Source organism: Podarcis melisellensis (assembly GCF_964234715.1).
Source record: "Podarcis melisellensis genome assembly, chromosome: 1".
Taxonomy (NCBI): Eukaryota; Metazoa; Chordata; class Lepidosauria; order Squamata; family Lacertidae; genus Podarcis; species Podarcis melisellensis.
In genome coordinates this window covers 82464572-82475200 of record NC_138528.1, presented here as the reverse complement: position 1 = coordinate 82475200, position 10629 = coordinate 82464572, and the positions used below count along the sequence as shown (strand labels likewise).

Below are 10629 nucleotides of genomic sequence, written 5' to 3'. Positions count from 1 at the left end.
GAGTGAGTGAACCGTTAACAGAACTGTTCCTTGGATTGTAGTCACAGGCCTTGTGGGATTGGATCCTACTGATGCAGAAGAATTGGCTGTGTTCCTGGATAAGAATGAGGTGGGTTTGCTTCAAAAGATTGGGAGAGAAGTGCTAGCTGCAGCTTCTTTCACCAGGATGAGTTGAAGGAAATAATGGAGGATTTGGAAAGCAAGCAAAGTCCCAGCTAAAGAAGAATGGCAACTTAAACTACGGTAGACCCTTTGGTTACATACAGCTCTGAATATGTAATCTTCGGGTTGCGAAAGCGGCAAACTCAGAAGTGTATTCTTCCAGTTTTTGCTGCTTTCGCATGCGCAGAAGCAGTCTGCACGCCGGGTGCATAGGCAGAAACGCTCTATCATGCTGACTGTGTCCGCAGAAGCGGCGCTTCTGGTTGCGGATTTTTTGGGGTCCACACGGACCACCGAAACAAATCAAATTCGTAATCAGAGGGTCCACTGTAAACAGTTAATGATCACCTGAGCAATATATGATTTACTGACAGTCCCTGTCATACTGCTCACCTGCTGTCCAAAACAGTAACACGGACCTTTTCAATTGGAGTCCTCTCTCCAGCTTGGTAACTTTAGGGACTGCTATGATTAGGAGGGGGAATTTATACTAGAGTGAGTGAACCATTAACATAATCGTTCCTTGCGATTGTAGCCACAGGCCTTGTGTAATTGGATCCCACGGATGCAGAAGAATTGGCTGTGTTCCTGGATAAGAATGAGGTGGGTTTGCTGCAGCTTCTTCCACCAGGATGAGTTGAAGGAAATAATGGAGGATTTGGAAAGCAAGCAAAGTCCCAGCTAAAGAAGAATGGCAACTTAAACTACAGTAGACCCTTCGGTTACATACCGCTCTGAATATGTAATCTTCAGGTTGCGAAAGCGGCAAACTCGGAAGTGTATTCTTCCAGTTTTTGCTGCTTGCGCATGCGCAGAAGCACTCTGCACGCTGGGTGTATATGCTCTATCGTGCTTTTCTGCGTCCACAGAAGTGGCGCCTCTAGTTGCGGATTCTTTGGGGTCTGCACGGACCCCCAAAACAAATTAAATTTGTAACCAGAGGGTCCACTGTAAACAGTTAATGATCACCTGAGCAATATATGATTTACTGACAGTCCCTGTCATGCTGTTCAAATGATCCGTAAAACGGATCTTGACTATTAGCGTCCTTGTGCGTTGGCATGAAGGTTGGACTCCGAAGAGGGTTCAGTCATTGGTTTAATCATTCTGTAACAAGTCTAACAGAACTACAGGGATTATTTATATAGTTCTGTTGTCAATTACAATTAGTGAACCATTGGGGAGGGTATTGGTAGGGGTTGGGATTGAAGTAAGCTCGTTTTCCCTCCATGGCTACAAAACTTCCAACAACTTGCTTCTCTGATAAAGATACATTTCTCTTCCATCAGCTAGAATTGGCAGCTAGAATTGTTTCCATAACATATTGGAAAGCAAATCTGATACTGACACTCTAAGCATATGTCAAATTTTAAATAAATCAACTTCGGGCTAGCCAGGGGGAAAAACTGTACTTGAACCAGGTTTGAAGAATATTGGGGCTACACCCAACTATTGCGAAATGACCAGCAAATGGCAATGTTGAGCTGCCTTTTTGTCTTGGAGAAATAATTCATTCTTATGTCTGTAGGATGTATCTAAGATATTTTGTGAGGAAATATATTTGGATAAATTGGATGGACTTGTACTTACATATTGACATAGAATGAATTATCTTAGATATTATGTTTGGTAAATGTATATAAATAATCTGGTTGGCCGTGATGAGAACAGGATGCTGGACTTGATTGACCCAATCCAGCAGGCTCTTATGTTCTAGTTTCTATGTGAAGCATAATTAAACTAGATATTTTTATTGACCTTCCAATTTCTGGAGGGATAAATTTTAAAATGTGGTAAAGGTGAATAATGAGAGAATTCTTATATTTATTAGGAAAGGTCTACAGAGAGTAAACTAAATGGGAAAAACAATTGGAGAGAAAAACAATGCATCCAACCAATGAGGATTTCTCTGCAATTTGTTTTATCACTAATGCAGAATGGGGGGAAAATGCAGTATAATTTTTCATTAAAACACCAGTTCTCACTCTTGTTCTTTTCTTTGTAAGTTGCTTTGGGTTGTAAGATAAAGTGACTAACAAATTCAGTAAATAATAATAATAATTTCCAATTGAAGGAAACAGAAAAATAATAAAGGACTCCTGTATGTACAGTAAGTGTTGTTCAGTGAAACAGTCACTATATTTATCTGTAGGAATGAACTCCTGCTCCAGGCTGTACCCCTAAGTCCAAGATTTTTAAATGAACCAGAATTTGACCCACAATCCCCACTCAGGGTTGAAACACAGTTCCAGACCCTGGCACAGGATCTTAAAATACTCACACCTTCTACTGCAACCAATAGAACACTTTTTTGAAGCCTAGCAGCATGGAAGAAATTTTCAGTAGGTTGCAGCTAGTGTGCGTGTTTGTATGGAGTTAACGCTCCCCAGTTGTGACTCCTGAACTCATCCTTCTCTTAATGCAGTTGATTTTGAAAGAAGCCAATAGAAGCTTCCTCATCTCTGAAAGCTGTTACTCAGGTCTGCTTCCAGTCTTAGGAACCATATCTATGGTTTAAAGTTATGTGTGAACCAGTTCACTGTGTATTCTGCATTAATTTATCAGTATTTGCCACTGTTGAAGAACCGGACAAAACATATTTGGCAATTTAAACTGTTGTTTAGGCACAGCAGTTTGCAAACCTATGCATTCTTCTGTTTTCCAATCAACTTCCTATTTTATTATTCTGCTCAAAAGTTGTATGCTATGCACAACAATATATTGAGCAAAATTTGCAATGGGTAAACTAAAGTTCCCAGGATTATTGGTATGTGTGAATAGGCTTTAAATGTTGGTGTATGTACACAGCCTGAAATTAGGGATTTATTTTCAACACAGGTGCAAGAAGGCACAGCTCCTGAGCTTATAGGAGTGCTCAGTGCTCATGATAGACCACAAACATGGTCTTATATGAGCTACTGATGCTCCACCATGCTTTCAGCTACTCTGTTGTGGTCTTCCTGTTGGTAAAAGCAGATTAGGAATCAGAAACCAAAGCTGAACACCCACCTACTGTGTGTCTCTTCTCCAGCTTGGTCTGTCTAAGGCGGGCTTTGCTTTGGGGCACGAGTGATGGTAGTGTTATGTATATGTTATACTAAATGGTTCATTCACTCCACAGAATTATTTCTTGGGTTGCAGCCGCAGGCCCAGTGGGATGTAATTCAGATGATACAGAATAATCGGACGATTCTCCGAATGAAAGATCCCCAGTAATGTTACAATGCTTTACAAGGTATTTACCCTCTTTACGTGAGGCAAGTAAATGAATGATTAAATGGATGTGGTGCTTTAGTAAATAATAATATCTGCGGTATTGGGCAGGGGGCGACAGGCAACTCAACCAGCATTTGCGTCACTGATATATGTCTGTCTCAAATGCATTGTATGTGTTTGGTGAAATTGGGCACCGTGTGGGAGAGATAAATATGACGAGCCCTGCCTAAAGGTGCCTCTGTAGGTATGCTTAGATCGTGATGGCATCCAAACAAGATATATTTGTGTCCAAAGTGTTGTCTCAAAGAGACTGAAAAAAGAGACTTATGATTGACTTAAAAGAGACAGAAGGGAAAATGTGTTTTAGACTAACTGAATATCCATCAGGACTAACTTTAACCTTAATTCTTATCAGATATGAAAAGTAGCCGCAATAGCTGCTTTGCTATGTATTTCAATTTAATTTTAAATATGTCTAGAACAGGCTACTAAATGCTTTATGTATTATTTCTTAAATTTGTATACCCCACCCTTCTTCCATAGATCTCCGGGCGTCTCACAACATAAAAAACAACATAAAAACACAAAATACATAATAAAAGCAAGAACAAACAAACAAAACACAAACACACAAACCAACCCCGCCCCCCCCAAGTACTGGAAAAGCTAATATTTCACTATTATATCATTAGACCATTGCTTGGCTGGTTGACCATTCTTGATATATAGCTTAAGGTGCCTTATGTGAAATATTTTTTAAAAGCAATATGTTTAAGAGACGGACAGCAAACTCCAGGATCGGGGTAGTGATGGGTTTGTTTCTTTTTCATTCAGAGAAGGGGAATAATGAGAGAATTCTTATATTTATTAGGAAAGGTCTACAGAGAGTAAACTAAATGTAAAAAACAATTGGAGAAAAAAACTTTGCATCCAACCCATGAGGATTTCTCTGAATTTTTTCTCTTTTTTTGCAATTTTTGAATGCAATTTCTTTTTTCATTAATGGAGAATGGTAAAAAAATGCAGTATAATTTTTCATTAAAGCACTAGTTCTCACTCTTGTTCTTTTCTTTTTTAGTTGCTTTGGGTTGCCCTGTGTAAGATAAAGTGACTAAGAAATTCAGAAATAATAATAATAATAATAATAATAATAATAATAATAATAATAATTTAAGGAAACATAAAAATAATAAAAGACACCTGTATGCTGTTTGTAATTGTTGTTCTGTGAAACAGTCACTACATTTATCTGTAGAAATGAACTCCTGCTCCAGGCTGTCCCCCTAAGTCCAAGATTTTTAAATGAACTAGAATTTGACCCAGAACCCGTATTCACGTTTGAAACACAAATTCCAAACCTTGGCACAGGATCTTAAAATCCTCACACCTTCCACTGCAACCAATAGACACCTTTTTGAAGCCTAGCAGCATGGAGAAAATTTTCAATAGGTTGCAGCTAACGTGTGTGGGGGGGGTGGTTAACGCTTCCCAGTTGTGACTCCTGAACTCATCCTCATAATGCAATTGATTTTGAAAGAAGCCAAGAGAAGCTTCCTTATCTCTGAAAGCTGTCCCAGTGGGCTGTGATCTGGATGATCCAGATTAATTGGCCGATTCTCCGAATGAAAAAGAGGCGAGTCTGCTTCCATAGAACGGGAGGTGAGTGCTTGCTTCAGGGGAAGCTTCTGCCGGCTGCAAGCCTCTCCCACCAGGTGGTGCTGAAGGAGATCGCGGAGGAGCAGGGATCGAGGGAGCTATAAGGGAGAGGACCACTGCTGCTGGAAGCTGCTCTCTAGTTCAGTGATTTTGGGAAAAACTGTCTCCAGGTAAAGCATTTATTTTCTGCTCCGGTTCCCCACTCCTTGCCCAAACAGCGGCTAAGCTAGCGCAGCAGGCAAGTTGCTATGGCGGCGTTTCCTCGTTTGGACGCTCCGCTCCTTTCTTGGTCCGTCTCCGGATCAGCGTTTTGGCCCGGACATGCCCCGTGCCTTACTATTAATCGGCAGGCGTCTCGTTGCTACCTCTGGCGGTTCTGTGGCTTCTGCTCCTCTGATCGCGGCAAAATCTCTGGAGCAAAAGGAAGAGAGCGCATAGATGCGGGACTGGGGAATGGAGTGCGGGGAGCGAGGAAACAGCCGAGAGAATTGCGGGGCCCCGAAGAGCAACAGGCGCCACCTGCGACGCCTTAACCCGCCGTCCTTCCCCGGATCGGCCTCTGCTGCCGCCGCCTTGAACGCAAAGCGAAAGCAGCGCTGCTATTGGCCGATCCGTGCAAAAACAACAAGCGGCTGCTCCGGGGAGACCCAGAGCGACTCTGGGGGGGAATCGAAAGCCGTTCGTGCCAGCAGCTCCCACCCCGCAGTCCTCGCATCGCCCCCAAGAGACATTGGGGGGGGGAGCACCGACAGCCCCCGGCTCCTGGTAAGGACGCAGCTGCTTCTAGAGATCTCGCGGAGCCGTTTTTCCGGGGTGACAGGAGGAGAGAGACTCTCCTACCCTTCCGCGTTTGGGCATTAGGGGAGGGAACTCGTGGGGGCGACTCGAAAAGGCTGCGGGCGGGGGCGTCTGGAAAGGAAGGGTCCAAAAACCGGAACGCGGCTGCTATAGAAGGAACATGAGGGTGATGTATCTATTTGTTCAGAGGGGTGAGGGGGAGGGGATCGTTTTGATCCCCAGGCCTCTTGGATTCTTGGGTGTGGGGGAGAGTAACCAGTGGTTAGAGCAGGAACCGGGGAGTCTGTTCTCGAGGTCTGGATGAGGAGAGGGCCGAATCGTGCATTGCTTTGATGGCTGCAGGAGGAAGCAGAGTCCAGGATGGGGACCGCAAGAGATTCTGTCGCACTTCCTGACAGAGGAATAGCCTCCCGCTCAGGGAAGGGATTTTGCGCTGCCTTGGAGTCGGACTGAGAATTTTTTAGTGTCAACACACAGTCCTGGAAAATGCAAATGCATTTATAAAGAGTGTAGGGTCTCTGACCATGCACAGAATATACTTCTCCTTTACATAAACTTAGGCTCTTTAATGTGTTTGGAGGCAAAGAACTTCCACATGGGAGAAGGCCACCAGCTTGGAGAGTCCAGACACCTTTTTGCGGGGGGGGGGGGGGTTTCTCCCAGAAATAAAGTCGTTTTGGTGTTAGGTAGCTGGTGTTAGGACAGTAGATTTGGAGATTGAAGGTCCTAGTCAGCAGCTTGTCTAACAGTCTCTGCTTCTCCTCAGCTCCTTGTTTAGAGCAGCCTGTTAATGCTCTGTGAGCATTGCCCCATGGAACCATGGGCAGGAAACGGCTAATCACAGACTCCTTCCAAGTGGTGAAGAAGAGGAAAAGAGACAGTAAGGAAACAAAGAAGGCTCAGAGCCCGCTCCATGGTGAGTATTGCTAGGAAGGGATGCGTGAATTTCAGCAGCACCTGGTGCGACACAAAAATTCAGCACCCCTCACCTCTCTCACTTCATTCTAAATCATACTTTCAGCATTCCCTGCAGCACCCCCAAGGCTCCGTGCCCAGTGCAACCGATTTGGTCGTGCTCCCGTAAATCCTTTTTCTTCTTTGGCGATCTCTCGTAGCCGAGTAAGATTGTCTTCCAAGAACACAATCTTAACAGTGAGTCCGTAAGCGACTGTGAGGCCAATTCTGGATCCACACATCCTTCCACAGTGGAAACATAGGTTTCTAGGCGGGAGTTGATCATGTGAGGGTTTGCCAAATGTGTCTTCCTCTTATTGTGTTTCTCCCTTTCATCCTGAGTTCAAGCATCTTCAAAGCCCATTACACCTTTGGTAAAGGCTGTTCTCCAGTTGGAGCGCACAGGCCAGTGTTTCCCAATTGTCAGTTTTTATACGTTTTTAAAAATTTGCCTTGAGGGAGTCTTTAAACCTCTTTTGTTGATCACCTGCATTACACTTTCCATTTTAAGTTCGGAATAGAGTAGTTGCTTTGGAAGACGATAATCAAGCATCCACACATGACCAGTCCAACATAGTTGATGCTGAAGAATAATTGCTTCAACACTGGTGATCTTTGCTTCTTTCAGTACACCGGCATTAGTTCACCTGTCTTCCCAAGTGATGTGTAAAAATTTTCGGAGACACCATTACCATTTGCCGATCGCCATGGGAGTTTTATGGGTTTGGGTTTGGTATGGGTTTTTGGAAGATGCTTGTGTGTGAATTTGTTTCATGTGTGTAGATCAGTGCACGCTGACCAAAGCACAGTCTTCGCAGGAAGGCTCTGTCTTATCTGCTACAGCCTTCATCCGCCTTCACAGCTGATGTAACATGCCAATTGTTATCTGCCAACTGCTCTGTTGTTGAGGACTTCTTGGATCATTCTTTGTCTAGCTCCTCCCCTTTGACCTTGCCACCTTGGGTGACCATGTTGGGAGTACGAGACTCCCGACGGCTTCACTCACAAGGGTCATAGGCATGTGCAAGCCCACTCACCACAAGGTGACACCTCTGCTACCAATAGGTAGATAATCTGAATGGGGGGAAAGGGTGAAAATCCAGCAGCTTTAGGTGGGGAGTAGATGGATGCCCATTGGAGTGGCCCTTGAGATTTGCAATACATCAGTTCTTGCAAACTCTTTCCCTGCACGGTCTTGCTTTGGTTGTCTCCTAGGTTGTTTGTTGGATCTGCACATAACTCAATACCACGGTTATGCAAGTGAGGGTTAATCAGTAATAGGCTTGCCACTTGCTTAGCTAGCAAGTTGCTATAGTACAGTGGTGATGAACTGTTGCACAGGATTGCTGTGAAAGTGAAGTATTTGAAAAATCATTTAGCAGGAAGTAAAATTATATGAAACATATACTCCCAAAAGGTTGGGAACCCTCCACAGAAGAGGAGCATTCTCAATGAGCAATGGATTAATTATGTTAGTGTTGTTTCCTTCAGTCAGCACATGTTGTGTGTGTTCATATTTACATGAGATTGAAGTGTGGGTGAAGAGATGCTAAAAAAACACAGGCAGAGTTATACAGGTTGTAGAGCAAACCAGAGATAACTAATGTAATGGGGTTGGCTAAAGAATTATGTTAAGCCTTTCCTGCACACTCATTTCATACAAGGGCTCTCCATAATGCAGTGATGATCATCCATTTCTCTCTGATCAGACGCAGTGACAGTCCAGGAAGTCCAAGATGCTGCACATCCAGACCAGCTGGAGACACTAAAGCAATTTGACCTCAGTTGGCAGTACGGCCCCTGTACAGGTAAGAACTTCCAATCATGCTGCTAACTACAACTGAGCCAAAGTACACATCACCACAATGAAAGCATAGGTTTTCCCTGCCTCCCTCTATGCACAATTTTAGATATACCTCCATGGGGCAGGGACCAGTCTCCCTATGCTCTGTTAAAGTGTTACATTATAATTAGTGGCAGCATACCAGGTAAGGGGACTCCTAGTTAATTCTCAAGTCCATCTAGTGGCAATAGACTTGCAAGGAAGATGGTTGAAGATCGCTGGTGTTGAAGAGGCCACTTTGAGAGACCTTTTTCCCCCTGACAGGAATCACTCGTTTGCAACGCTGGGAGAGGGCAGAGTTACTGGGTCTCAACCCCCCTGCTATGGTGCGGGAATTGCTAGAGAAGCACAACAAGGACCCTCTCGTTACATACAGGTTAGTATGGAAAAGCTGCTCTGTCCTTCTTAGGCACTGGATGGAAGCATCTATTCTAGGGTAATGAGATCTGGAAGAGGAAGACTATTGAGGTTGGGCTTGGTAGTGCAAGGCCATGGCAGTGCTAAGCAGGTCACGTGATAATTTGGCTAAGCTCTGGGCATCTTTTATTCACAGCTGTATGAATGAGGAGTACTGTATCGCAAGAGGTAATACACAAAATGAATTGGGCAAATGGAAGTATGAGCTTAGCAAAGGTCAAGTATAAAATCCATAACTCACCTATCAGGGATTAGAATAGGAAAGGGATCAGTTGCCAAGAACAAGTTCTCCTTTATTTGCAGCTTCTGTCAGGGTGTTTGGCAGACTGTCCTGGCCGTTTCATGGTTGGAAGTCCTAGTGGCCAAGATTGTCATGAAGCAGAGGCGCTTACGAAGTTGACATTTGGCAGTCAGCTTGCATGTTGTGTGAGAACCTTACCGAAGAATGAGATTTTTGCTTCACCTTTGCTGTACTTCCAACCCACATCATTTACTACGACTCCATTTGAAGCACTGAGCACTGAAGCCTTAGTATGTATTTACAGTTTACTTGCTTTAGGAAGCACCGAATAGCTTACATGGGGCTTCCTTGTCTCACATCCAGACATGACTTTGGCCCATCATTCTTATGCTCACTAGAGTCTCTGAAAGCAGCTCAGGGCCCAACTTTAAGGGGGCAACAAAAATTTTAAAGGGTTAAAAAGGCTTACATGTAAGAAATGTGGGCACGCTCAGTAGCAGGTATTCCCACTTATCCTTTCCCCCACTTCCTTCCTATATATTCCTTTTCCTACTTGCCACCTTCTCTCTGGTCAATAATTTCCTAGAATTGAAAGCTGAGAGCTGTGGCCTCCCCACAGATCATTTGCTTATACTGACTGTAAAACATGCACCATTGCTGCTGTTGTGCTGCCCATGCCTGCTGTTTGGCACAGTAGGTGGAGGAGGCATGTAAGATGCAAAGTCAGGATTCTTTCAGACAGTAACCATGTTCCATATGCTTCCCTTGCAGCCTGTGGCATGGATATTGCCTCTGAGAGGAAAATGTGATGGTATCTCAGCCTGAGAAGTCCCTGAGTTTTGACATTATTGGATAACGCCTTCATTCCTATCGTGGAGATTCTGTGCTTGGACGTAACAGCCCTAAAAAGATGCCAAGGTCTACTAGCTGGTCTCCACTTATGGGTTCTGGCCCTAATCAAAGCTTCTTAGGGAGTACTTAGATGGCTGAGGTCAAATGAAGGTGAGGATTGATTTGGATCAATATGCTGTGCTGGGGAAAAGAATCCCCAAAACTGGGTGACTAGTTCTTGGAAGCCAAGCTTAGTATGGCACTGCATCCTGTTTATTTTACTGTTGTGTGCTCTTTGCAAACTTGCTTGGTTTGTTGAATTGGCTTTCAAGTTAATTGACTGAGAAATAAAACACTTGCACATCTAACAGCTACATGTGTCATTGGGGCCACATCTGAATAGTTTGTGACACATTATTCTCCCCACCCTGCTCAAGGAAGATGTACAGACTCTTCAACCACACAGAGAGATCTATTGCATACCTCCCTGCCTGCTGCCCAGCTGAATAGC

At 44.0% G+C, this 10629-nt stretch overlaps 1 protein-coding gene across 1 annotated transcript; it reads left to right on the top strand.

Moving 5' to 3' along the window:
- The first annotated feature begins 5019 nt into the window (after positions 1–5019).
- POLD4 (DNA polymerase delta 4, accessory subunit) lies at positions 5020–10486 on the top strand. Its single transcript, XM_081884895.1, has 5 exons — positions 5020–5204; positions 6599–6748; positions 8496–8594; positions 8894–9005; positions 10059–10486. The coding sequence occupies exons 2-5, from the start codon at positions 6652–6654 to the stop codon at positions 10081–10083; spliced, it is 333 nt and encodes a 110-aa protein (XP_081741021.1). The 5' UTR covers positions 5020–5204; positions 6599–6651; the 3' UTR covers positions 10084–10486.
- The last annotated feature ends 143 nt before the right edge of the window (positions 10487–10629 follow it).